This window comes from Podarcis erhardii (genome assembly GCF_964252035.2).
Source record: "Podarcis erhardii genome assembly, chromosome: 8".
Classification (NCBI taxonomy): domain Eukaryota; kingdom Metazoa; phylum Chordata; class Lepidosauria; order Squamata; family Lacertidae; genus Podarcis; species Podarcis erhardii.
The window spans coordinates 177,700-205,168 of record NC_138499.1 but is presented as its reverse complement, the minus strand read 5'-3'; the positions used below and the strand labels follow the sequence as shown (position 1 = coordinate 205,168).

Below are 27,469 nucleotides of genomic sequence, written 5' to 3'. Positions count from 1 at the left end.
GGCAGCGCAGATCGCGGCGGCCGAGGCCGGCGCTCGGACCCGGGGCGGCTTCCCCAGCCGCCGCGACAGCCGCGCCTTCCGCGCCGGGAGCGGCGGCGGGGAGGCGGAGCGGCGGGCGGAGCGGAGCCGGGCCCGCCCCGGCAGCGGGGGCTCGGGCGGCGGAGCGGCAGCCGGGCAGCGGCGGGACGGAGGTTGCAGCTGCGCCAGCGGCGCGTCCGTGCCCCGGGCGGCATGTCGGGCGCGGCGGAGCCGGAGGCGGCGGCGCCGGTGTCGGCGGCGTCGCAGGAGGAGAGCGAGGACGAGAGCGAGGTGCTGGAGGAGAGTCCCTGCGGCCGCTGGCAGAAGCGCAAGGAGCAGGTAGCGGCGGCGGCGGCGGCGGCGGCGACGGAGACACCGGGCCGCGGGCTCCCCTGGCCGCCGGCCGCCCCCACGAGCGGCAGGAGGGGCGCCCCGAGGGTCTGCGCTGCGCTTCCGGCGCGCCCGGGCTGCCCCCCATCCTGCAGCGGGAACCGGGCAGGGCGCAGGCCGAGCAGGGCTTCCTCGGTGCCGGGCGGGCGAGCGGGTCTGCAGCCGCGCCGGTGCCTCCCTGCCCGACTCCCCCCTGGCCTCGGCGGGCGTCGCTGTGCTGGCTTGCTCGGTCTCCGCGCCCACCCGGCGAGGTGGGCGCACGAGGGGCGGCAGCAGAGCGGGGCTCCCGGGACCCGTCGGAGCACCTCGCCGTCGCCTCCCCTCCCTGCCCCCCGCCTCGAGGGGGAGCCGCGGGGTTCCTGCAAAACAGGGGAGCGGGGCAGCCCCGGTGCGGAGCCGGGGAGGGGGGGGGGTCCCAGGCAAGCCCGTTGCTTTCGCTCGGGCGCTTGTCCCGGCCTCTCGTGGGCTGCTTATCTGGATGTGGCGCCCCAGAAGAGAAGTGGGGCCGGGAGGCAGCCCAGCTCAGCCCTCCTCCGCTAGGGCGAGGCAGAGCCCTGGAGGCGGCAGTGGGCTCTGCCCTCTTGGCTCTTGCGCCCCCCTTAGCCAGCCCCGCACTCTGCACTCGCCCAGAGACACACCTGAGATTTTGTCTGTGTTTCTGCTGGCCAGCTGACCAGGACTGAGCTCTCTCTCCTCTTCCGGGGTCTCCTTTCTGCCCTCCCACATTGCCATTGCCACGCTCTCCGAGTGCCAGGGAAGAGGATCCTGCCCAGGTGGCCTCGCTGCCGCTCTGAGGCACAGGGTGAGGCTCCTGCTCTTGGCTCTGCCCAGTGCCAGAGAGGCTCTTGCCCCCCTGGTCACTCGTTCCCGGGCCTCTGCGCACAGAGGGGCTGCATCGCAGTCCAAAGGGTCTCAGGAGCCAAGGCCTTTGCTGGCAGAATGCAAACACAGGCTGGCACATCCCAGGCAAGGCAGGGCAATTTCTTCTGTGCTGACCTCCCCACCTCCACTGTTTGCAAAGCCTTGGCAGCTTCAGGCTTCCATTGGCACAAAACGGGTTTATGGAACCGCCTGCCCCTGGCACCAAGAGCTGAAGTGCCCACAGTCCCTGCTATGACCCACCTCCTGCCCAGGGGGGCTTCTCCCCCATGGGGGTGACCACCATTGCCAAAGCTGCCTCAGGAGCCTGGCCCACTCATTGGGCCCCTCGCTCTGGCTTCTGGGGACAAGCCTAGATGTGCTGGTGTCCCTCTGGGGCTGGGGCAGACTTCTGGAGCCCCACAGGGCCAAATTTGTGACCCCTGTCTTCTGAAAGAAAATGTCAATGTAGAGAATGGGAAGCTTGGAGGGTTTTTTTTTTTAAAAAAAAATTATACTCAAGCAATATATGCCATTCATGAAAAAAATGCCTAGAACAAGCTGTGGGTCTGGCCTGCCCCTCTCTCCCTCTCCGCTTTGCCTCCTGCCAGCCGCCCTCCACTTCTGCTCCTCGGTGGAGGATCCTAGAATAAGCATGGGTGGGGTGCCATGGGTGGGGGGAGTGGGTGCTTGTGCAAGCCAGGAGGCCCACAGGTGACCTCTGCAGAACAGCTGCTTATCTTGCAGCAGACCTGGGCTCTGGGCTAGCTTATCAGGGCCTCCTGCTGTGCCAGGCTTAGAGGAGGGGGGAGGGGGCTTTGGCCTTCAGTTCGGCCTTCAGCCCCTCCAGACCTGCTGCCTGCCTGCCCAGCCTGCTCCACTTTGCTCTGGAATGAGGCCTGTTGAGGAATTATTATTATTATTATTATTATTATTATTATTATTATTATTATTATTATTGCCTTCTTCCCCTACAGGGTCTCAGGGCATATTACAGATAAAATACAAGCAGCTAAAATATAGGGGGTAAAGCAATAATTTAAAAACAATTAAACATTAGTACAATTAAACAATATGAACATAAAAAGAACCACTAAAGCATCATTAGAATATGAATACCGCAGGACCAGCCCTTTCCTTAAAGAACAGTCAAAATAAAACCGTCTTCATCTCCTGTGGAAGGAGTGCAAGGAGGGTGCCCCTCTGGCTTCCAAGGTCCCAAAGTGGTGGGAGAGCAGCCACCCCCGAGAAGGCCCTCCCCCATGTTCCCACCCAAGGTGCCTGGCTGGGTGGTGGGACCCAGGGAGGGCCTCCTTGGCAGCTTTGGGTGCAGGCTCTGCTTCCTGGATTGTGGCCTGACTGCGTGTCTGAGGAGGGCAGGCAGAAGTAGAGAGGAGGGAAATGGAGTCGTGGTGCGGAGGCCCTCGTGGTCTCATGCAGCCTGGGGGGGGGGATCTCCAGCGCCTTTTGCAAAAGGGACTTCAAGGGACTTTCTTTGCAATAGTGTCCCCTCACAAAATGACCCTTAAAGGCCCAGGAGCAGCCCCCCCCTTGGCAGCTGCCTCTCTTGCAGCTCGATCTTATGCTGTTGCAAGGCTTCCACATGCCTGGTTCTGTTTGCCTCCTGGGTCTCGCAATGCAGTTGCCATGGCTACAGCTTCTCCAGAGCAGCTGTGGTACCCAGCCAGATGGCCCTGCAGCATCTTGTTGGCTGATGAGCCAAGCCCTCTCGCTCCTCATTGGCTGCCTGGGATGGGGGGGGGAGCAGAAAGGAAGCACCTCCAGCCTCTGAAGAAGCCAGAGACTATCTTGGTTGTGAGTTTTGGTGAATCTGCTCCCAGCCTTGCTGGCTGTTTCTCCACCTGGCCTGGGAGGATGGAGTTGAGACTGACTCCAACTACGAAAGCGGAGGCTGCTGAACAGACTCAGGGGCTGGGGTGCTGTTTGGGTTTCTGCTGTGTCAGGGTTGTTGCTCTTGGTTTTCTGTATCTTTATTTTGTATCTTGTGATTTATGTGGAAACTGTTCAGTTTGGTTATGTACTTTTTAGTATTTCGTTTATTGTTTATGACCACTTTTGTTATGTTGTTGTTAGTATTTTTTCTTCCTGTAAGCTGCCTTGAGTCAGGGCTTTTGCCTGAGGAATTTCTCAGCAGCATCAGCACGATGTTCTTGTAGCAGTTGTCAGGCATCCTTCCCCCAGAGAGGGTGGTTGTTAAGGACATTTATCTCACGCCTTCCCAACAGAATGTTGCTCAAGGCAATCAATGATAAAAAAAAATGAAGCTCATTAAAATTCAAATTAAAACATTTATAAACTGCACACCAAAGTTATACGCAGGGCTGGAAACCAAAATGGCTTCAATTATATCAACAGCCAACGCAAAGCCAGCCGCTGAAAGTCAGCTGCAGAGCCAGTGGGAAAGAGCTGTTGCCTCTCCCCTCCCCCCCCTTGCCTCCTGGAAGGCTGTCAAAGAGGAGGTTGAGCTTCCCAGAGGGTCTCCCAAAACCTGCCTCTGGCCACTGACCCTCCTCCCCCCCCCCCCGCTGCAGCTGCCCCCCAGGGTGTCTGTGTGATGCTGCCTGCCTCCTTTCCAATCCCTCCCTGAAACGTCAGGCTCCCGTCTGGACCCCGCCATCCTCCCCCCCCCCCCAGGAAATGAATTTGCCCAGCTTGCCCAGGTTCTGTCCTCGCTGTGCCTCCCCACCCTTCATTCATTTAAAACGGTTGTCCTCTGCCTTTCCTCATCAAAAGCTCAAGATGGCTGCAACAAAATCAAACCACCATTCAACCCTTTCAAGTCCCCTTTCCATAAACATTAATAATAACAACAATTTTATTATTTGTACCCTGCCCATCTGGCTGGGTTTCTTCAGCCACTCTGGGCCACTTACAGTACATATATTTTTTTTTGTATCAGACATTAAAAAGTTCCCGATACAGGGCTGCCTTCAGATGTCTTCTAAAAGTCATATAGTTGTTTATTTCCTTGACATCTGATGGGAGGGCGTTTTACAGGGCGGGCACCACCACCGAGAAGTCCCTCTGCCTGGTTCCCTGTAACTTGGCTTCTCGCAGGGAGGGAACCACCAGAAGGCCCTCGGAGCTGGACCTCAGTGTCCGGGCAGAACAATGGGAGTGGAGACGCTCCTTCGGGTCTACTGGGCTGAGGCCATTTAGGGCTTTCCTGGGAGCCAATGTTGGTTTTTCAGGACCAATAAAAAGAGCAGTTAATGCAGCAATCGAGTACCAGCAGCTGAAGTTATTCCAAATCAGCAGAGTAAAAGGTATGCAATAAATCAACCACTTGCAAACCCAAAAACCTTCTGCAAAAGGAAGGTTTTTACTTGCTTAAGGGGAGGGGGGCACAAAAGGGTGGTCTTCCTTTAGCAGGAGCTCCAGAGCCAGAGGAAAGACCGGCTCCTTCCTGCTTCCTAGCAGAGAGCATTTCAGGGGCGGTTCAGGGGATACACAGGGCGGGTGGCAAGAATAATTATAATAGTAATAATAAATTTTATTTATATCCCACCCTCCCCAGCCGAAGCCGGGCTCAGGGCGGCTAACAACAATAAAACAGTACAAAAGTACAGCACAAACAACACTCTAAAATCATTCATTATAAAATTAATTAATTCAAGCCACTGGCAACCATTGGGCCAGAGCTCCGCGAAGATTGCCGAGGGAGGGAGTCAGGCTGTGCCCTGGCCAAAGGCCTGGTGGAACAGCTCTGTCTTGCAGGCCCTGCGGAAAGATGTCAAGTCCCGCAGGGCCCTGGTCTCTTGTGACAGAGTGTTCCACTAGATCGGAGCCATGGCCAAAAAAGCCCTGGCTCTAGTTGAGGCCAGCCTAACTTCTCTGTGGCCTGGGACCTTCAAGATGTTTTTATTTGAAGACCGTAAGTTTCTCTGTGGGGCATACCAGGAGAGGCGGTCCCGTAGGTACGAGGGTCCTAGGCCGTATAGGGCTTTAAAGGTTAAAACCAGCACCTTAAACCTGATCCTGTACTCCACTGGGAGCCAGTGCAGCTGGTATAGCACCGGGTGAATGTGATCTCGCAACAAAGACCCCGTAAGGAGTCTCGCTGCGGCATTCTGCACCCGCTGGAGTTTCTGGGTCAGTCTCAAGGGCAGCCCCACGTAGAGTGAGTTACAATAATTCAGTCTGGAGGTGACGGTCGCGTGGATCACAGTGGCTAGGTCGGGGCGAGAGAGGTAAGGAGCCAACTGCTTAGCCGGGCGGAGATGGGAAAATGCCGCCTTTGTTGTAGCTGCAATCTGCGCCTCCATGGAAAGGGAGGTGTCGAAGATTACACCCAAACTCTTAACGGACTGTGCTGGCACTAATTGCGCCCCCGCAAGAGATGGGAGTTGCCCCCCCAATCCCATATCGTCCCGTCCCAGCCACAGGACCTCTGTCTTCGAAGGATTTAGCTTCAACCGGCTCCCACGTAACCATCCAGCCACAGCTTCCAAACATCTGGTCAGTGTGTCTGGGGCCAAGTCAGGATGGCCATCCATCAACAGATAGAGTTGGGTGTCATCAGCATACTGATGGCAACCCAGCCCAAAAATCCAGACAAGCTGGGCGAGGGGGCACATAAAGATGTTAAAAAGCATCGGGGAGAGTATCACACCCTGAGGCACTCCACACACCAAGGAGTGGCGTGATGACAATTCCCCCCCAAGCACCACCCTCTGTCCCTGACCAGAGAGAAGTGAGCGCAGCCATTGAAGGACTGCGCCCTGGATCCCCACGTCAGCAGGGCTTTATGGGATGTGTGGGGAGAGTGCCCTTGCACTCAGGTCTTGCATTTGGGGCTCCAACTGGAGCATCTGACTGGCCACTGAGAGAACAAGATGCTGGACAGTGGCCAGATCCAGCAGCCAGGCTCTTCTCATGACCTGTGGGCCAATGTGCTCCTCTGGCCTCTCTCTGGCTCTGGACCCTCTTCCCAGGCCATGCCCTTCATGGGGCTCCTGCAGTGCCTTTGCCCAGCTGAGCTGGGTCCTTGGGCTGCGCCAGTGCTGCTTGCCTGCCAGGAGGGAGATGTCATTGTGCAGAAACGCCGAACCTTAGTGTGGCTGCTGCTCCATCTGTTGCTCCACCCCCATTTACATGTGGCCCCTGGAAGGTTGCCAGGAGGGAATGTCGCCCCCAGACATAAAGTTGCCCCACCCTGGTCAAGAGAAATCCTCAAGGGTGTGTACCTGTGGTTCCTGGGGAGGGGAAGCCTCATCCAGTACAGGTGGGGTCCCCATTCCTGCTCCACCAGCACCTGTGCCAGGTCTGTGTTGGCTTTTGGCTTATTTGCCACCTCCCAATGTCAGATCAGGACCTCCCCAGATGCCTTAGCACAGGCATCCCCAACCTTCGGCCCTCCAGATGTTTTGAACTACAATTCCCATCAACCCTGATCACTGGTCCTGTTAGCTAGGGATTATGGCACTTGTGGGCCAAAACATCTGGAGAGCCGCAGGTTGGGGATGCCTGCCTTAGCACGACAATGAAAGAAGAGACAGAGTTGGGTGCCACCTGCTCATTGAGACCACAGAACTGCAAATCCCTGGGTGACCCCCTCAGCCTGTAACCCCAACCCAGGGCAGCAGCTCAGGTGCCCAGCAGGAACCCCCAGTGTCTGGAAGTGGCCTCCCCACAGGGACCAGGACACCCTCTTTCCAGGCCCCTCTCTTCTCAGGGAGCTAGTCCAGGAGGCTGTCATATTTCTCTGCCCCATTGAAATTTAGACTGTAAACTTCTGGGGACAGGGACCTGCCCTGCCTTAAAAAACCTTTGACCCCTATTGCACCTGTTTCTCTGCAAAGTGTGCTTCCTCTGCTTTGAGCTGTCCCCTCTCTCTGCCCTGATTTCTTTCTCTCTCCCCCCCTTGCCCTTTGCTCCCCCTCTTCTCAGCGATGCCACCTGTGTCCTGGCATGCCCGCCCCCCCTGGCCACAGAGCCAGAGGCGAAAGAGCAATGAACCCTTTTGCACCAGCAAAGCAGCCTCAGCCTTTTCCGCACAACAATGGTGGGGGCTGTTGGATGAAGAAATGCCTGTGTGTTGCTCCCCCCCCCAGTCCTTTTTGGGCTTCTGCTCCCAGGGACCCTGCCCTGGGTTTGCTTAATAAAAAGGTGCCACAAAGACTGGCTCTGGCGTGAGTCACTCCCCCTTGGCCTCTTGTGGGGGGACACAGACATTCAATAAGACTTTTTTTTGGGGGGGGAGTTAGTCTCACATCCACTTTGGCTGCCCCTTTTGCAGTCCCATCTAAGAGACTGGCAAGAGGGTGGCGCCTGTGGGGAAGGTGGGCAGATTGCGACCTGTTTCAGTGGCAGTGGGCAGTGGGGTCCGAGGCCTTCCCTGGTTGGGCTTGGCTTCCTCTGCACCTTGGCCAGGGGGCAGGCAGGGTCCTTCCTGGCAGACGCTGCCTCTGGGACCCCTCTCCCTCTTGGTGGGTCTCCTTGGCACGGTGCCCATGTGAGGGGTGCCCTGTTCTTGCAAGTTGCCCCAGTGTGTCATCCCAGGCACACCTTTCTGGGCCTTTGACAGAGGGGGTCCCCCTGCCAGCTAGCCGGGCAGCCAGCAGCGGAGCCACCCCAGGGTGAAGGCGGCTGGTTTCTGGCCCTGGCAACCCCACTCCTTGGCCTGGGGGGAGGCAGGTGGCCAGGCGTGGGGGGGGGGAGGATGGGGACAATGGGGCCTCTTTGTTCCCCTGGCAGGAACTGGGTCATGAGGCGCGGCTGCCAGGACGGCTCCATCTTCCCCTCTTAATGAACTCGGGCTGGCGCTGTGGCTGGAGGCCTTTGTCCCTCCTGGCCTGCCAAGGCAGATGTCTGCTGATGCCCCAAGGCCTGGCAGGCGGACGGGACAGGGTGTCCTCTCTGGGCCACAAACAATCCTGCCTTTCAGCAGGTGCTGGGCCAGCTCTTGCCTCCCCCTCCCTTGCCAGCGCCTGGTGCTGTCCGAGGCCCCACAGCAAGGGGGCAGGTGCCCAAGGGCCGAGGGGTTGGCACAGCCCCCCTGCAGGGCATACCCTCGGTCCCATGTCCAGGCGCCAGCCCTCTGCCTCAACTTCCCCTGAGGCAGGAGTGGCCAGCCAGGCAGGAGAGCAGGACAGAGCCCAGGGCTGTGCTAACAGGCTGCCTTTTGCCCTAGCAACAGCCGGGGCCTTGTTTTTTCCGCCCATTTCTGCCAAGGAGATGTGCTGGGTCTGGGCGCAGGTAGCTTGGCCAATTGGGGGGCCATGGCGATCTCTCTTCCCCCCAGGGAACCACTGGCTACATCCCCCCGCCCAGCATCCTGGGGATCTCAGTGTTTGTTTACTAAAAGATATCCCACATTCCTTTGCCTGCCCTGGATGCCACCCCCAGAGAGGCTGGGAAAGTGTGCCTCCTGCCCCATCCCCATCAGCCTCTGTGCCCCCCACAGAGGCTGAGTAGCAGGACAGGAGCCCAATAGACCCCCCCCACACACACACATGCACACCCTTCCTTGTATTCGGAAATATACTGCCTTTGATCATGGGGGTTAGCTTAGCAAATTTATTAATAGCTTCCCACAACAGATGGTCCCACAACGATTTAGAAGAATAAAATACAACGAAGCAGAAGAAAATACATGAACATATTAAGACATAACCAAAATAAAAGCATCCAGTCGCTGGTGCTGCCCAGAAAGGCAAAGACAGATTTGCATGGTACTGAAAATAAGACAAGCTGGAGGCAGCTGGGTCTCCTGGGGACAGGGCATTTTCTAGCTGGGAAGCTGCTGCAGAAAAGGCCCATTCTCTCCTCACCAGCCCTGAGGACAGAAACAGCCAGCAGGATCAGGCCAGTGGCCCATCTAGTCCAGCATCCTGTTCTCACAGTGGCCAACCAAATGCTTGTTGTAGGAAACCTGCAGGCAGGATTTCCTGTCTTATTCAACATCTTTATCAATGACTTGGATGATGGACTCAAGGGCATCCTGATCAAATTTGCAGATGACACCAAACTGGGAGGGGTGGCTAACACCCCAGAGGACAGGATCACACTTCAAAACGACCTTGACAGATTAGAGAACTGGGCCAAAACAAACAAGATGAATTTTAATAGGGAGAAATGTAAAGTATTGCACTTGGGCAAAAAAAATGAGAGGCACAAATACAAGATGGGTGACACCTGGCTTGAGAGCAGTACATGTGAAAAGGATCTAGGAGTCTTGGTTGACCACAGACTTGACATGAGCCAACAGTGTGACGCGGCAGCTAAAAAAGCCAATGCAATTCTGGGCTGCATCAATAGGAGTATAGCATCTAGATCAAGGCAAGTAATAGTGCCACTGTATTCTGCTCTGGTCTGACCTCACCTGGAGTACTGTGTCCAGTTCTGGGCACCACAGTTCAAGAAGGACACTGACAAACTGGAACGTGTCCAGAGGAGGGCAACCAAAATGGTCAAAGGCCTGGAAACGATGCCTTATGAGGAACGGCTAAGGGAGCTGGGCATGTTTAGCCTGGAGAAGAGGAGGTTAAGGGGTGATATGATAGCCATGTTCAAATATATAAAAGGATGTCACATAGAGGAGGGAGAAAGGTTGTTTTCTGCTGCTCCAGAGAAGCGGACACGGAGCAATGGTTCCAAACTACAAGAAAGAAGATTCCACCTAAACATTAGGAAGAACTTCCTGACAGTAAGAGCTGTTCGACAGTGGAATTTGCTGCCCAGGAGTGTGGTGGAGTCTCCTTCTTTGGAGGTCTTTAAGCAGAGGCTTGACAACCATATGTCAGGAGTGCTCTGATGGTGTTTCCTGCTTGGCAGGGGGTTGGACTCTCTCTCCTGTTGCGCTTTCCCGCAAGGGGCATTCAGAAGAATTGCAGAGCTTGGCTGTTAGGACTGGGGGCCTCCACTAGCCCTGTCCTCTGGGGGGTGGTCTAATCCTGTTTTGAAGGCCTTCAAGTTGGTGGCCATGCCAGCCTCCCGTGGGAGAGAGTTCCACAGCTGGACTCTGGGCTGCATGAAGGAAGACTTTCTTTGATCTGTCCTAAATCTTCCAGCATTCAGCCTCACTGAATGTCCCGGAGTTCCAGCGCTGCGACGGGGAGCAACACCTTTCCTCTCTCCACTTCCTTTGTGCCAGGCATCCTTTCAGAGGCTGCTCTCATGCTGCCCCTTCCTCGCCTTTTCTCTAAACTTAAAAGTCCCAAATACTTCAACCTTCTTTCATGGGGGAGTCGATCCACCCCAGATCACTTTGCTGCTCCTTTAGCTCTCCCAGGAGATGGCACACCCAAAAGGGGCTCAGGTGAGGATCTCTGGGGCTAGGCAGATAAATGTGCAGAGAGACAGTCCTCTGGGGTTAGGAGTCAGCCGTGGGAGGTTTAAAGGGCTGAAAACCTCACTTTGAATTAGGCCAGAGCAGTTTCCACAAGAAACAGTGTTAAATGTTGTTGTTGTTGTTGTTGTTGTTGTTGTTGTTGTTGTTGTTGTTGTTGTTCACCACCATTCATAGATAACAGGGCAGTTCACAACATAAAAAGACAAGATAAATAACACAGAATACAAAACAAAAACAAAAATGAAGCAATAGCCCACATCCCTGCTGCAAACAGATCTGCTCCTCCTTGTTCCCGTTGGCCACGGAGCCCTGCCTTCTGCACTAGCCAGATTCCAAACCGTCTCCAAAGGGAGCCGCATACGCAACGCATTGCAGCCCTCTCCTGGTGCTTGCTTGGGGCCATGACTCCGCTGTGCTCTGGGGGGGGGGCAGGGCCCACGTCCCGCAGCCACTCTGAGCCTCTTGCGCGCTGAAGCTGCGTCTCTCCCCGCAGGTCAACCAGGGCAACATGCCTGGACTGCAGAGCACCTTCCTGGCCATGGACACAGAGGAAGGCGTGGAGGTCGTGTGGAACGAGCTGCAGTTCACAGACAAGGCGGCCTTCAAAGCTCATGAGGTGAGGCTGGCAACCCCCTAGACCTTGGGGGTGGTGCACACCAAGCACTCTTCCCCAAAGAAGGCAGTGCTTCCCCCTGCCCAGCTCCAGACCCCCAGCTTGTTCCCCATGGCTGAGTCTCCCCTCCCTGCCCACTTCCTCTGGCAACAGGAGAAGATCAAGACCATGTTTGAGCAGCTGGTTGTCGTTGACCACCCCAACATCGTGAAGGTCCACAAGTATTGGCTGGATGTGAAGGAAATCAAGGCCCAGGTGAGGCAGGGGCCCCCCATGGAGGCTTGGCAGGGCTGCCCCCAGCCCCAGGGATACGCCCCCTCCACGATACGGGCCCAGATCTAACCCTGAGTGGGGAAACGGGTTGAGGGTGACCACCATTGGGGAGGTGGGCTTGTGTAGGGGTCTCAGGGGCAGAGGAACTGCTTTCCAGATGGGAACCCTTGGGTTCAATCCTGGCAGTGTCTCCTATCTCAGCTGGAGTGGCAGCAGCTGCTGAGGCTGCCAGCGCAGGGCTGACTTGGCAAGACCCTCCTGCCAGGTGACCGAGAGCCTGACTTGGTCATCCCAGAGTGGAGGGGAGCCCCACACATCCAAAGTCTGGTGCCCATTCCCTGGTTTCGGCAAAGCCATTGTGTACGAAAGAGCCACCTGGCTGGTGCCCAGAAAGAAAGGTAGCAGGTCCAGGGCAGGATCCTAAGGATAGTAAGAGCCCGGCGGAAGGGAGGATTCCTAGAACCCTCTTTCTGTTGGGGGCTGGGTTTGTCTTTGGGTGCCCATTTCCAGACCTTGCCGATGGAGGAGCCTCTCTCCCTTGGGGCTACTGTGCCTGAGATGCTTCCTGGGGCATCAGGTCAAGCCCTCAGGTTCACCCACCTGGTCCCCCCCCCACCAGGTGATCTTCATCACAGAGTACGTCTCCTCCGGAAGCCTGAAGCAGTTCCTCAAGAAGACCAAGAAGAACCACAAGGCTATGAATGCCCGGGTAGGACCCCTGCCCTGCCCCCCAGGCCCCTGCAGGGATGCTCCAGTTTGTCCCCCAGGGCGACAGGTGTGGTACAAGGGCGGGGGGGGGGCTGGGGCTGGGGGGAAGCCAGAGGAACCCTTGCAGCAGGAGCAGCAGGTAGGCAAGACAGATCTTCCTCTGAAGGAAGCTACTCCCCGCAGGCTGACTGGGGCCCCCCGACGGGTGGGTGAAGGTGGATTCAGGGCAGGCGGCGGCTGCCCTGTCCAGGGGGAAGCTGCTCCTATTGAGCGAAAAAGGCACTGAGTCGATGTGGTGGCGGGGGGGGGTGTCTCCTGAGCTGACTTGATCTCTCATTGCTCCCCCTACCAAAAAACAAAACAGGCTTGGAAGCGCTGGTGCACTCAGATTCTCTCGGCCCTCAGGTGAGCCTCCACTGCTGCTGCTCCCCCCGCAGTGCCTCAGCCCCACCATCTCTGTGGGGAGAAGCGGTCCAATGCCCCTCGACTCTCTTCCTCTTGCAGCTACCTGCACTCTTGCGACCCCCCCATCATCCACGGGAATCTCACCAGTGACACCATCTTCATCCAGCACAATGGGCTCATCAAGATCGGGTCAGGTACGGAGCAGGTCCTGGGCCTTGGCAGGTGGGACCCCCCTGGGGGGGGGGTAAAGAACCGCTTTTGCTACCCGTGGAGCAAATTGACATGGGAGGACCTAGTCCGGCCCCCACAGCTCCCCCCAGTGGCCAGGCAGGGGCCTGAAGGCTACATTTGAAAGCCTTGCTTTTCAGTAACTCTCCCTCCCTGTTCTCTCCCTGCAGTTTGGCACAGAGTCTTTGCGAAGGGTAAGTGCTGCCTCTTCCTCTTGCCCCCCAAATGTATTCCCTGCCCTGTTTCATAGGGGGCGGCAGGCGGGTTTTCCTCCGCATTCTTCAGGGCTCCAGGTCTTGTGTTTGACCAGAGGCAGCACAGCCACCTTAAGTTCCAGGAGTGCTGGATTGCTTCCTCATGAGGACCTTCTCTGGGTCACTTGGGTTTCGGGGGCAATGGAGTGTGTGTGTGTTGGGGGGGTCCCCGACCTCTGTTCTGGCCCCAGTCCATTCCTGGAGGCTGCGGGATCTCTTGCAACCTGCTGCCTGGGGGAGGATGGGCCCCTCTTGACACTCCATGTGCTGTCACTTACGGTAAGCCCTTCAGAAGCATCGCTGCCTCTGACTGTGGAAGGCAGAGCCGAGCCGTGGTGGCTGCAGCCATCGATGGCCCTCTTCTCCGTGAAGTTGTGCAACCCTCTTTTCAAGGCCTCCACGCTGGTGGCTGCCACTGGCTCCTGCAGGAGGGAGTTCCATAGTTTAATCCTTGTATCCGCCCTGGATGCTCCAGCCTTCCTCTCCCTTCTCGCCCTCCTGCAGCCATCCCGCCTGAGCTCCGCAGCCCCATCCGTGCAGAGAGAGAGGAGCAGCGCAACCTGCACTTCTTCCCCCCGGAGTACGGGCGTGAGTAGTGGTGCAAGAGCCGGCTGGAGGGTGGGCGGGGCTTCCCTGGAGGCGGGGCTTTGGCCAGCTGGGTCTGGTTGTGCTTGCTTTTTCAGACGTGGCAGATGGGACGGCTGTGGACATCTTCTCCTTTGGGATGTGCGCTCTGGAGGTAGGGAAGCTGGGGCGTGCGGATGGCCACCCAGGGGTCCTGATGACCCTGCCCTCGGGGGGGGGGGTGGCTCCCTTCCCCACATCCACCACCTCTCCAGCAGGGGGCTCCTTCCCAGGGCCCGGGAACTGTCTTCTGGCAAAAGGGCTGCTGCCAGCTGTGCTGCCCCTTTCATTCTGCCCCAGCTGCACCCCCTTGCCCCCTCCCCTCTGCTTCTCCCCACAGATGGCGGTGCTGGAGATCCAGTCCAATGGGGACACCTACGTGTCGGAGGAGGCAATTGAGCGGGCGAGGCATTCTCTGGATGACCCCATCATGCGGGTGAGAAAAGCCGCTTGGCCACCTCCCCACACGGGTGGCACAGCAGGGGATCAGGCTGCCTGCCCGTCTGGTGGCTATGGCAACCCCTCTGCCCCCAGCCCCATTGTAGATGCCTGGAACACCCCACTGCCCTTTCTCTGAGGGTGAATGCTGCCAGGCGGCCTAGAGAGGATGAGCAGCATGACAGAGAGGCTGCCTCGCTCCTCCCCAAGTCCTGCTGCTGTGGCAAAGCCCAGACACCTCTGGACATTACAGGAGAATCTGGCTTCCCAAGAACCCACGAGTAGCAAAGGAGGAACAAGCCTTGGCTCCAGCTGGAGGGCTGTGTTGGGAGTCTGGGGCCTGTGCTGGCGGCACCAGGGTGGACGGACAGATGGACGGATGGAGCTTGCGCCTTCTCCCTGCCAAGCCATCGCTGGGCTTAGCGTGATGCATGAATTAGGTCAGGGACGTCCAACTCCCAATAGACTGCAATCTACTCACAGTATTAAAAAACTGGCAGTGATCTTCCCCATTGTCGTAAAAAGACTGGCAGTGATCTACCCAAAGTCGTGGGGCTTTTTTGTGGAAGCCAAAGTTGGGGTGGTTTTTTTTGCTTTTTTGTAATCACTGCCTTGATTACTGCCTTCATGGATCACTGCCTTGCCATGGCGAAGGGGCTTGAATAACTCAGAGAAGCTAAGGTCTATGCCGTGCAGGTCACAGTGGAGAGTTTTGGCCAAACGTGATCCACCTGGAGCAGGAACCAGCAAGCCACTCCAGTATCCCTGCCAAGAAAACTCCATGGACAAAGACAACAGGTATATAAAAGTTATGACACTGGAAGATGAGCCCCTCAGGTCGGAAGGCGTCCAACATGCTACTGAGGAAGAGTGGAGGACAAGTAGATTCAGAGCTGATGAAGCGGCTGGGCCAAAGCCGAAAGGTCGCTCAGTTGCGGATATGCCTGGAAACAAAAGGAAAGTCCAATGCTGTAAAGAAAAATATTGCATAGGAACCTGGAATGTAAGAACCATGAACCTGGGTAAGTTGGATGTGGTCAAAAATGAGATGGCAAGAATAAATATTGACATCCTGGGCATCAGTGAACTAAAATGGACGGGAATGGGCAAATTCAGTTCGGATGACCATCATATCTACTACTGTGGGCAAGAATCCCGTAAAAGAAATGGAGTGGCCCTCATAGTCAACAAAAGAGTGGCGAAAGCTGTACTGGGATGCAATCTCAAAAATGATAGAATGATCTTGTTACGAATCCAAGGCAGACCTTTTAACATCACAGTAATCCAAGTTTATGCACCAACCACTGGTGCTGAAGAAACTGAAATTGACCATTTCTATGAAGACTTACAATACCTTATAGAAAATGACATCAAAGAAGGATGTTCTTCTCATTATAGGGGATTGGAATTCTAAAGTAGGGAGTCAAGAGATAAAAGGAACAACTGGCAAGTTTGGCCTTGGAGTTCAAAACGAAGCAGGGCAAAGGCGAATAGAGTTCTGCCAAGAGAATCATAGAATCATAGAGTTGGAAGAGACCACAAGGGCCATCGAGTCCAACCCCCTGCCAAGCAGGAAACACCATCAGAGCACTCCTGACATATGGTTGTCAAGCCTCTGCTTAAAGACCTCCAAAGAAGGAGACTCCACCACACTCCTTGGCAGCAAATTCCACTGTCGAACAGCTCTTACTGTCAGGAAGTTCTTCCTAATGTTTAGGTGGAATCTTCTTTCTTGTAGTTTGAACAAGCTGGTCATCACAAACACTCTTTTCCAACAACACAAGAGACGACTCTACACATGGACATCACCAGATGGGCAGCATCAAAATCAGATTGATTATATTCTCTGCAGCCAAAGATGGAGAAGCTCTATACAGTCAGCAAAAACAAGACCTGGAGCTGACTGTGGCTCAGATCATCAGCTTCTTATAGCAAAATTCAAGCTTAAAATGAAGAAAGTAGGAAAAACCACTGGGCCGGTAAGATACAGTCTAAGTCAAATCCCTTATGACTACACAGTGGAAGTGAGGAACAGGTTTAAGGATTTAGATTTGATGGACAGAGTGCCTGAAGAACTATGGATGGAGGCTCGTAACATTATACAGGAGGCAGCAACTAAAACCATCCCAATGAAAAGGAAATGCAAGAAAGCAAAGTGGCTGTCCAACGAGGCCTTACAAATAGCGGGGGAGAGAAGGCAAGCAAAACGCGAGGGAGATAGTAAAAGATACAGGAAATTGAATGCAGATTTCCAAAAAATAGCAAGGAGAGATAAGAAGGCCTCCTTAAACGAGCAATGCAAAGAAATAGAGGAAAACAATAGAATGGGAAAAACCAGAGATCTGTTTAAGAAAATTGGAGATATGAAAGGAACATTTCGTACAAAGATTACCATAATAAAAGACAAAAGTGGAAAGGACCTAACAGAAGCAGAAGACACCAAGAAGAGGTGGCAAGAATACACAGAGAAACTATACCAGAAAGAAATGGATGTCTCGTACACTCCAGGTAGTGTGGTTGCTGACCTTGAGCCAGACATCCTGGAGAGTGAAGTCAAATGGGCCTTAGAAAGCACTGCTAATAACAAGGCCAGTGGAAGTGATGATATTCCAGCTGAACTATTTAAAATTTTAAAAGATGATGCTGTCAAGGTGCTACACTCAATATGCCAGCAAATTTGGAAAACTCAGCAGTGGCCAGAGGATTGGAGAAGATCAGTCTACATCCCAATCCCAAAGAAGGGCAGTGCCAAAGAATGCTCCAACTACCACACAATTGCACTCATTTCGCACGCTAGCAAGGTTATGCTTAAAATTCTACAAGGCAGGCTTAAGCAGTATGTGGACCGAGAACTCCCGGAAGTGCAAGCTGGATTTCGAAGGTGCAGAGGAACCAGAGACCAAATTGCAAACATGCGCTGGATTATGGAGAAAGCTAGAGAGTTCCAGAAAGACATCTACTTCTGCTTCATTGACTATGCAAAAGCCTTTGACTGTGTCGACCACAGCAAACTATGGCAAGTTCTTAAAGAAATGGGAGTGCCTGATCACCTCATCTGTCTCCTGAGAAATCTCTATGTGGGACAAGAAGCTACAGTTAGAACTGGATATGGAACAACTGATTGGTTCAAAATTGGGAAAGGAGTACGGCAAGGCTGTATATTGTCTCCCTGCTTATTTAACTTATATGCAGAATTCATCATGCGGAAGGCTGGGCTGGATGAATCCCAAGCCGGAATTAAGATTGCTGGAAGAAATATCAACAACCTCAGATATGCAGATGACACAACCTTGATGGCAGAAAGTGAGGAGGAATTAAAGAACCTTTTATTGAGGGTGAAAGAGGAAAGCACAAAATATGGTCTGAAGCTCAACATCAAAAAAACGAAGATCATGGCCACTGGTCCCATCACTTCCTGGCAAACAGAAGGGGAAGAAATGGAGGCAGTGAGAGATTTTACTTTTTTGGGCTCCATGATCACTGCGGATGGTGACAGCAGTCACAAAATTAAAAGACACCTGCTCCTTGGGAGAAAGGCGATGGCAAACCTAGACAGCATCTTAAAAAGCAGAGACATCACCTTACCAACAAAGGTCCGTATAGTTAAAGCCATGGTTTTCCCAGTAGTGATGTATGGAAGTGAGAGCTGGACCATAAAGAAGGCTGATTGCCGAAGAATTGATGCTTTTGAATTCTGGTGCTGGAGGAGACTCTTGAGAGTCCCATGGACTGCAAGAAGATCAAACCTATCCATTCTAAAGGAAATCAGCCCTGAGTGCTCACTGGAAGGACAGATCCTGAAGCTGAGGCTCCATCCAATACTTTGGCCACCTCATGAGAAGAGAAGACTCTCTGGAAAAGACCCTGATGTTGGGAAAGATGGAGGGCACAAGGAGAAGGGGACATCAGAGGACGAGATGGTTGGATAGCCTAAAGAAGCCAGGGTGGCTATCTAAAGAACTTTTAACTGAGTTAAGATTAAAAAAGGATGTGTACAAAAAATGGAAAAGGTGGGAAACCACCAAAGAGGAATTCAAACAAATAGCCAGCACGTGTAGACACAAAGTCAGAAAAGCTAAAGCACAGAATGAACTCAGGCTTGCTAGAGAGGTTAAAAGCAACAAAAAAGGCTTTTATGGGTATGTTCGTGGCAAAAGGAAGAACAAAGAAACAGTGGGGTCACTCAGAGGAGAAGATGGTGAAATGCAAACAGGGGACACAGAAAGGGCTGAACTCCTCAATGCCTTCTTTGCCTCAGTCTTCTCCGATAAAGAAAACAATGCCCGACCTGAAGAATTTGGAGCAAATGATTCAGCAGAGGAAACACAGCCCAGAATAACTAAGGAGATAGTACAAGAATACTTGGCTAGTTTAGATGTATTCAAGTCTCCAGGGCCAGATGAACTGCATCCAAGAGTATTAAAAGAACTGGCAGATGTGATCTCAGAACCACTGGCAGTCATCTTTGAGAATTCCTGGAGAACAGGCGAAGTCCCGGCAGACTGGAGGAGGGCTAATGTTGTCCCTATTTTCAAAAAGGGGAAAAGAGAGGACCCAAATAATTACCGCCCAGTCAGTCTGACATCAATACCAGGGAAGATTCTGGAGCAGATCATTAAGCAAACAGTTTGTGAGCACCTAGAAAGGAATGCTGTGATCACCAATAGTCAGCATGGATTTCTGAAAAATAAGTCATGTCAGACTAACCTGATCTCGTTTTTTGACAGAATTACAAGCCTGGTAGATGAAGGGAACACAGTGGATGTAGCCTACCTTGATTTCAGCAAGGCATTTGACAAGGTGCCCCATTATATTCTTGTAAAGAAGCTGGTAAAATGCGGACTTGACTATGCTACCACTCAGTGGATTTGTAACTGGCTGTCTGACCGAACCCAAAGGGTGCTCATCAATGGTTCCTCTTCATCCTGGAGAAGAGTGACTAGTGGGGTGCCACAGGGTTCTGTCTTGGGCCCCGTCTTATTCAACATCTTTATCAACGACTTGGATGATGGACTCAAGGGCATCCTGATCAAATTTGCAGATGACACCAAACTGGGAGGGGTGGCTAACACCCCAGAGGACAGGATCACACTTCAAAATGACCTTGACAGGTTAGAGAACTGGGCCAAAACAAACAAGATGAATTTTAACAGGGAGAAATGTAAAGTATTGCACTTGGGCAAAAAAAATGAGAGGCACAAATACAAGATGGGTGACACCTGGCTTGAGAGCAGTACATGTGAAAAGGATCTAGGAGTCTTGGTTGACCACAAACTTGACATGAGCCAACAGTGTGACGCGGCAGCTAAAAAAGCCAATGCAATTCTGGGCTGCATCAATAGGAGTATAGCATCTAGATCAAGGGAAGTAATAGTGCCACTGTATTCTGCTCTGGTCAGACCTCACCTGGAGTACTGTGTCCAGTTCTGGGCACCACAGTTCAAGAAAGACACTGACAAACTGGAACATGTCCAGAGGAGGGCAACCAAAATGGTCAAAGGCCTGGAAACGATGCCTTATGAGGAACGGCTAAGGGAGCTGGGCATGTTTAGCCTGGAGAAGAGGAGGTTAAGGGGTGATATGATAGCCATGTTCAAATATATGAAAGGATGTCACATAGAGGAGGGAGAAAGGTTGTTTTCTGCTGCTCCAGAGAAGCAGACACGGAGCAATGGTTCCAAACTACAAGAAAGAAGATTCCACCTAAACATTAGGAAGAACTTCCTGACAGTAAGAGCTGTTCGACAGTGGAATTTGCCGCCAAGGAGTGTGGTGGAGTCTCCTTCTTTGGAGGTCTTTAAGCAGAGGCTTGACAACCATATGTCAGGAGTGCTCTGATGGTGTTTCCTGCTTGGCAGGGGGTTGGACTCGATGGCCCTTGTGGTCTCTTCCAACTCTATGATTCATTGATTCTATGATTCTAGTGTTCTCGAAGCTACAAACATGAGCCTGACCAAACTGTGGGAGGCGGTGGAAGACAGGAGTGCCTGGCATGCTCTGATCCATGTGGTCACGAAGAGTCGGACACGACTAAACAACTAAACAACAACAACAAAGGAGATGGCTGAGGGGCCAGAGGTCAACCACAATCAACCAGGAACATGCCGTGATCTACCAGTAGATCATGATCTACCTGTTGGACACGCCTGAACCAGGCCATCGTGAAAGGATTGGGACGCCCCATGGCTGCGGGGGAGGTGGGCAGCTTTACTGCAGAGGAAGAGCCTGCTGGATCAGGCCAAAGGGGCTCATCTAGTTCAGCATCCTCTTCTCACGGTGGCCAACCTGGTGCCCATTGTGGGAAACCTGCAAGCAGGGTTCTGTCCCTCTATGGCATGGGGGGCCCAGAGGCTGGATCCAGCCCAATCACCTTCTAAATCCAGCCCGTGGACAGTCCAGGAATCAGCATGTTTTTACATGAGTAGAATGTGTCCTTTTATTTAAAATGCATCTCTGGGTTATTTGTGGGGCATAGGAATTCATTCCTCCCCCCCCCTTCAAAATATAGTCTGGCCCCCCACAAGGTCTGAGGGATGGTGGACCTGGCAGCGTCTCAGCTGCCCACCACTGCGCTCCCTGCCCTTTCTCCTGCTCTGCCTGGACACTGTGGCCACTGATCTGTGGCTTTTCCTGGCCGGCCTCTTGGCTGTGGTGCCCGGCTCTCCTGGCAGGAGGCTGGCGCTGAGCCCGGCTTCCCCTAAGACCCCGCCCCCCACTGCCCCTGTGTCCTTGCAGGAGTTCATCCTGGGCTGCCTCCTCCTGAACCCGGACCGGCGTCCTACGGCTCACAACCTCCTTTTCCACCGCGTCCTCTTTGAGGTCCACTCCCTGAAGCTCCTGGCCGCTCACTGCTTCATCAGCAACCAGTGTGAGTTGGGGAGGGGGTGGGAGTGGGGGCAGCTGGGAAGGGCGCCCCTCCCCCCGGCCAGGCCATCCTGCTTCAGCCTCAACCAGCCCTGCCTGCCTGATTCTTGCAGACCTGTGGCCTGAGAATGTGGTGGAAGAGAAAACCAAGCAGCTGGACCTCAGCATCGTCATGGCAGAGATCCAGCGAGAGGGTCGCCCGCCTGTGCAGTGGAGGTGGGCAGCCAGGGAAATGGGTGGGGCTGGGCAAGGGGAACCTCCCCCCACCCCCAGCCAGCCAGCCAGCCAGCAACTCATTCCTTTTCTTCCCTTTAGATACTCAGAAGTTTCCTTCCTGGAGCTGGACAAGTTCCTAGAGGATGTGAGGTGAGTCTGTGCATGGGCTGCACATGTGGGTTTCCAGGAATGGGGGGTGAGGCAGACGGATGGATGAAGAAGCCGAGCTGCTGCTCTCTTAGGGGGCTGAGCCCCAGAGCCCCCTCTCCCCCTCCCCTCTTGGGCTCTGGCTGCCAGTCTCCACCGGGCTGTGGGGTCCATGGGGCTGGTGCTCCTAGCGGGCCTGTCTTTCTCTCCTTTCACCCCAGGAATGGCATTTATCCCCTGATGAACTTTGCTGCTACCCGCCCCCACACGCTCCCCAGATCAACATCCCAGCCCCCCGAGGACCCTCAGAAGGCCAAGACGCCCACGCCAGAGCCCTTTGATGTGGAGACCAGAAAGGTAAGAGCAGCCCTTGCAGAGTCGAGGGTCTGCTCCACATGCACAATATCCTGACCTCAGCCCCCCAAGGGCATCTTTGGGGTGGGGGGCTTGGCCCCCACCCCCACGCTGGAGGGGAGGCTGGGGAAGGGGGTCCCCAGCCTGCATCCCTGGGGGAAACCAGTGTAGGCTCGGTGGAGCCCCCCAGGCTCTGGCCTCAGCACCCACAGGGGACCCCCTTCCCCAGCCTCCCCTCCAGCGTGGGGGTGGGGGCCAAGGAGCCCCCTCCTGAGGAGTGTCCCTGCCTCCCCCCCCCCAGGTGGTGCAGATGCAGTGCGGCATGGAGTGGAGCGAGGAGAAGAGGCAATGGCGGGTACGTCCCCCCCCTTCCTGGGCAGGGCTGGGAAGAGGGCAGGAGGGAGCCCTGGCTGTGGGGCAGAGGAGAGGCGGCAGCTCTGTGGGTGCCCTGCAGGTGCCGTCAGCCAGCCTCCCCTTCTCACACATGGGCGGGGGGAGGTTCTCCCTCAAGAGCTCCCCCCCCCCATACACTCCCCATGTGTGTCCTCCCAGCTCACGCTCCTTCTCGTCCTGGAAGACAAACTTCACCGCCAGCTGAGCTACGACCTGCTGCCAAGTGAGTGGACTCCCCATTCCCCCAGGGCAGGTGGGCCTCCCCGGTACCCACCCCTCACAGTTGCCTGGTTCTTGGACCCGAGACATTGGTGGAGGGCTCCCAGTGGCACAGCCATGGCCTTGGGGGGCTGCTTTGTTGGCCTGGGGTCAGCTGTGCCTCCCACGCTTTGTGGGGGTTAGGGTCTCACTCACTGCCACGAGGCTTGAAATACCAGCCAGCCCTCCGGCCCTTTAGTGCCCCCCCCTTCAGCAGCTCCTCCTCCTCCTCTCCTCCGCAGATGACAATCCCAAGGACTTGGCTGTGGAGCTTGTGCACTATGGATTCATCAGCCCGGTGAGTTTTTTCAGGGCCCACCCCCTGGTGAAAGGGGGGGGGGAGGGAAGCAAATGAGAGAGAAAAGGAAGGTTTGTTTGAGGCAAGAGATCTGGTCCTGCTCCTCCCAGGGATTAAGCAGGTGAAAAACAGGTGGGGCTGCATTTTTCAGCCAGTTCTGTCTGCCTAGGAAAATAATCCAAGCTGTCAAGTTCCACAAGCGCTTTCTCTTTCTTTCTTTCTTTCTTTCTTTCTTTCTTTCTTCTCCCCTTTCTCTTTGTATGCCTTTTTCTGCGTAGCCTCTGCCCCTCCCTACCCAGCGTGGCCAGTGGCTACAGTGGGAGTTGTGGATCAACAATTCCCGGAGGGCGACAGCCCCCACCTCCAGCCCCCCACCCCTGCTGGGCTGTGGGCACCTGCCTTCCTGACCCCCCTCAGTCAGCTGACATGGGGGCACCAAAAGGCCCTCCTCTTCCAGGGCTACCCTCTCAAACTCAGTTTACGATACGATACTGTCAGGGGTTCAGGAGCAGAGGCACAGGGGAGAGAGGAAACGGAGAGCGAAGGGGAAGAATCTGAGAGCAGCGTAGGGGAGTATGACAGTGGCCCAAGAGATTCCATGAGTTTCTCCAGCAATTCAGAAGATTCCCAGAGGGGGGCGCCGATGGCCAGGGCAAGGGGGGTCCCAGGGGGGACACACCAGAAGCAAGGGGCTAGCGGGGACTCCCAAAGCAGCAGCGGGAGATCAGGACCAGTTCCCCCACCAGAGCGTAGTGGGGGGAAGAGTCCCATGCGTCAGGGCCAGCGTCTCCTCCAGCAGGGAGAGAAGATGAGTCAGGGCTGACCACGCCTCTGTTGGAGAGTGAGGGAACGGAGGGGAGGTCAGGTCTAGCTAGCCCCCCCCCCCCCCGAAGGGGGAAGCAGTGACAGGAGCAGTGTAACGGTCAGGAGGAAGGTTGCCGGCTGGGCACGGGCGCCAAGTTCGAATGTACAGGCGCGCGGGACAGCAGAAAACCCGGATTGGGAACCAGGTCCTAAAGCCCGCCAGAGGCAGGGGGAAGACTCAGGGGACTCAGCGTCAGAAGAGTCCAGAAAGGGCAAGACCCCAGCGGACAGGCGGACCCAGAGGAGGAAAGAGCAAAGGAAGAGGTGGAGCAAGGCTAGAGTCTTAAACTGGTGTCTGGGGGGAGGAGATTCAGACGGAGCTTCGGCGGTCTAGAGTTTGAGACGTAGAGCTGCGCGCCGCGGCTTTGAAATCGAAACTGAACTTCAATAAAGACTTTTGTATATAACAACGAACTGGCGTTGGTCCTTTGTGAGCTGGGACCTCGGGCAGCTCTGACAGATACAATAATCTTTATTGTTATTGTCCCATAGAACAGAACAACGAAATTGAAAAAATCTACACCAGACATTCAAAAACCAACAAGCCTGCTATCACAGCTATCCCAGCCTGGTTAACCCCCTAAAAACTCTGATACCCCATAATTAAATACAATATACTCCCACAGAGACTACCTTACACTGTGTTTAAAACCAAAATCGCATTTGGATAAAAACTGTTTCTCAGGCGGCTGGTTTGCTGAGCCACATGCAAAGCTGCAGAGGCAGACTACCAATTCTCCACCCTCTTTTTCAAATCTATTTTGATTATTACATTTCTATCCCCCCCCTTTCCTGCCAAGAAGCTTAAAGTGGCACACACGGTGCTCCCCCTCCCCATTTCATCCTTGCATCAAGCCTGTCAGCCAGGCGAGGGATGGCAACTGGCCCAAGGTCACCTGGCAGGGGGACGAGAGCCAGCTCAGAGCCAGCCCTGTGTTCAATTTCTCGCTGGGTTCCCTGGAAGTTGGGGGCAGAGAGAAAGGGCATGGAAGAGCCGGGGCGGAAGGCAGTGGGGCAAATGCCCCAGGCTGCGCTGGGGCACAAGCCTCCCCCTAGGGACCACCTGGGAGGAGGAGGGGGGCTGCCACTGAGGCCCAGCATGGGGGAGCGGGAGGGGAGCCCCCGCTGACCCTGCCTCTTCTTCTCCCCCAGGACGACTGTGACAAGCTGGCCGCCTTCCTCGAAAGCGCCTTCCGCAAGCAGCACCCTCCTCCTTCCTGAGCCAAGGTGGTCCGGGGCAGGTGGGCCCCGTTGGAGAAGGGACAGGAGCCACCTTGGGCGTGGTGGGCCGGAGGGCTCCTCTGTGCCAAGGCTGGCTTGGAGGGCAGCAGCTGGGTGGGGGAGGCACCAACAGCCCTGAGGGTGCCCCACCGGAAGACCAGGAAGAGCTGGGCAGGGCTGAGAGTTGGAGCTGGCCAGGGCGAATCTCAGGAACAGTTGCATTTCCACCAGCCCCTCCATCTCCCTCTGCTGGTGGGGGTGGCAGAGGAAGTGCAGGCTTGCTCAGAGCCCCCGCTGGCCCCTCTTGCTCCGCAGCATCCCCTTACAATGGAGAGGGTGGCAGGCTCAGAGCCACAAGAAGGAAGCAGAGCTCCAGAGGCCTTAGCTGGGCTACCACACCCGCTGGATTTCCCCCTCTGCTCCTGTCCGTCCCAGATTGGGGGCGCCAAGAGGGAAGTCCTAGGACCTCGTTCTTCTCGGAAGGGTCGGGAGCCACGGGGCAGCTGAGCTGCTGGCATTTGGACTGGGAAGGAGCTGGGCCCCAGGAATCCCCTGCTTCAGAAGCTGCTTCTGCCACCGCCACTTTGAGCTGCTCAGCTGTGCCCTGCTGCTCTGGGCAGGCAATGTGTGCGGATTCTGCTCTCTTGTGATGTATGTTGTGTTTGCTGCTTGCAGCCTGCTGAGCTGCCTGCCTTGGGCACCTTGTGCTGGTGGTGCCAAACCTCTCCCCCCCCCCCCCGTTGCTTTGCCAGTGCCTGTGATGATAGCAATTAATATATTAAAATATAACGAGCCTCTTGGGGAACAGTTGCCTCCTCCATTTCTGAGAACTGGCCCTTTCCCAGCCATTCTTCTCTGGGCAAGAGGGCCGGGATCCTGCGCAGCCTCAGCTGCTCTGCCTGCCTCCCTTGGAGCCCAGCTTGGGTGCCTGCAGCCAGTGGCGTAGTGTGGGTTGTCAGCACCCGGGGCAAGGCAAGTAATTTGCGCCCCCTAACCCGTGGATTTTAGCAGGGGGCAGAGAGCTGCGAGTGCGAGCGCGAGCGTGCCCCCCCCAGATGTTGCGCCCGGTGCGGCCAGCCCCCCCTGCACCCCCCACGCTACGCCACTGCCTGCAGCTCCAGTCAGCTGGATGGTTTGTACCCTGGGAAGAGGCAAAGCAGCTCTCAGGAAAGGCAGACAGAGGCAGGAAGAGGGCCCTGTGGGGGACGCTCCTCTCTTCCCTGGACCAAAAAGCTGCTTCACCTGCACCCAACATCCTGCCCCAGCACGGAACCCGCAACCCAAATGCATGCCCTGCTTCAGCACCATCAGCCTTGCCGCTTGTGGGAAAGAGGGTGGGGAGCTAGCAGAAGCTGCTTCTCTGGTGCTGCCTCCATGGTTGGGCTGCCCCTCCCCCAAGCAAATCCCAAGGCAAGATTCAACTAGCAAGTCTTGCGAGCAGAACAGAGCCAGCATGAGGGCTCCTTTCTCCCGCTGTGCCCACAGAAATTGGCTGGCAGTTGCTGGGAGATCCCCCCAAACTGCACTTGGGAGGAAGAGAGAAGACCATCCCGCCTGGCAAGCTGAGAAGCTTGTGCTGATGAAACAAGTGGCCCTTGTACTACGTGGATTTCCTCAGCACAGGAATGCTGCCAGCCAGCGCCCTGGCCTTTGGCGAGCAAGGGGGTCCTTGCTTGCTGCTGCTCTTTGATAAGCCAGCTGTGATCCTCTCCGCAGGTGGGCTTGCTCAGGTGAATTATGTAATTATATTCTTCCACCCCCACTGCCCTTAGGCCTCCCTTGTCAAATAGCCAAAGCCCTATTTCCATCAAGACAGCTGGGCTAAATGAGCCTCAGGTTCTGCTGGTGTCCTTGCTCAAAGTCCGTCACCCAGCGCAGTCCCTCCCTTGCTGGGAGTGCAGATGCAGGCCTGCTGTGCTGTAAGAGGCTGAAAGGCTTTTCGGTAGTAAGATGCACATTCCAAAGGACACCCACGAGGTCCAGAGAGGAAGATCCAGAAGTGGGCCCAGGGGGCATGGATGCCATGTGCCCCCAGCAGCCCCAGACTCTGATTTCTTTCTATTTCTATTTTGAAAAAAGTAAGTCTCCAGTCCTCCTGGAAATAAAGTTAAGCAGCAAGATGTGCAGGTTCCCCTTCTACACACTGTCTGTAAGAAGAGCCAGTCTGGCTGCTTCTGCCTTTCAAGGTTTTTAGCCAGTGAGTGAAGTCAGAGCTGTGAATGATGAGTGAGTTGTTTAGGACCCCAGAGATTCCTATTGCCTGGTGTCTTAAAGAACTGCTGTTTCCCCCACTCCTTTAGCACACTTTTCTGGCTTGTGATTCTAATCCTTAGAAACTCTGTAGTTTGCCCACCCTTTTCTCCTGGTAGTTAGGATGCATCTTTCCTGCGGTGTTACTTTCTGCAAATACAGCAAGTATGCATGGATGTAAAAACAACAACAACAACCCATCTTTGCAAATGGCAAAATGTGAAAATTTTGCCAAGAGGCTTAGGTACGTCTCCTGTTGTGCACTCATTAAGAAGTCATCTATAGCTGACTTACAGTACAGTGGTATACATGTCTACTAAGAAGCCCATTTGTGATAAAAAGGGCTTACCCTATGGCTTTGGTTTAGGGCTGGCAGTGAGGGAAAGCAGGCTCCTTGTGCCTTGAACAACTGTGTGGCAGACAGAAGTTCTAGAAGTGAAGCCTTTTCAATTATGGAAATACAATGTTTCACTTGTTCACAA

General features: G+C 54.9%; 1 protein-coding gene across 2 annotated transcripts; it reads left to right on the top strand.

Annotated features, from left to right (window-relative positions):
- The first annotated feature begins 196 nt into the window (after positions 1 to 196).
- NRBP2 (nuclear receptor binding protein 2) lies at positions 197 to 27,469 on the top strand. 2 transcript variants are annotated; one of them, XR_014159825.1, is made up of 19 exons: positions 197 to 357; positions 11,073 to 11,195; positions 11,346 to 11,447; positions 12,085 to 12,174; positions 12,538 to 12,578; positions 12,678 to 12,772; positions 12,977 to 13,000; positions 13,565 to 13,648; positions 13,744 to 13,799; positions 14,025 to 14,120; positions 20,858 to 20,990; positions 21,100 to 21,202; positions 21,302 to 21,352; positions 21,571 to 21,706; positions 22,005 to 22,058; positions 22,256 to 22,319; positions 22,597 to 22,652; positions 24,669 to 27,245; positions 27,284 to 27,469. XR_014159825.1 is itself a non-coding variant. In XM_081875049.1 (18 exons), exons 1-18 carry the CDS (start codon positions 232 to 234, stop codon positions 24,735 to 24,737), a joined length of 1,503 nt encoding a protein of 500 aa, XP_081731175.1. In that variant the 5' UTR covers positions 197 to 231; the 3' UTR covers positions 24,738 to 27,469. The 2 variants fall into 2 exon arrangements, 1 of the variants encoding a protein (XP_081731175.1); XM_081875049.1 differs by having other exon boundaries at positions 24,669 to 27,469.

Excerpts from the sequence above, each read along its gene's own strand:
- NRBP2 (XM_081875049.1), top strand. The coding sequence starts at position 232 with ATGTCGGGCGCGGCGGAGCCGGAGGCGGCGGCGCCGGTGTCGGCGGCG. Across the intron at positions 14,121-20,857 it reads TGGATGACCCCATCATGCGG|GAGTTCATCCTGGGCTGCCT; the intron begins GTGAGAAAAGCC and ends GTGTCCTTGCAG. Across the intron at positions 22,059-22,255 it reads AGGAGAAGAGGCAATGGCGG|CTCACGCTCCTTCTCGTCCT; the intron begins GTACGTCCCCCC and ends GTGTCCTCCCAG.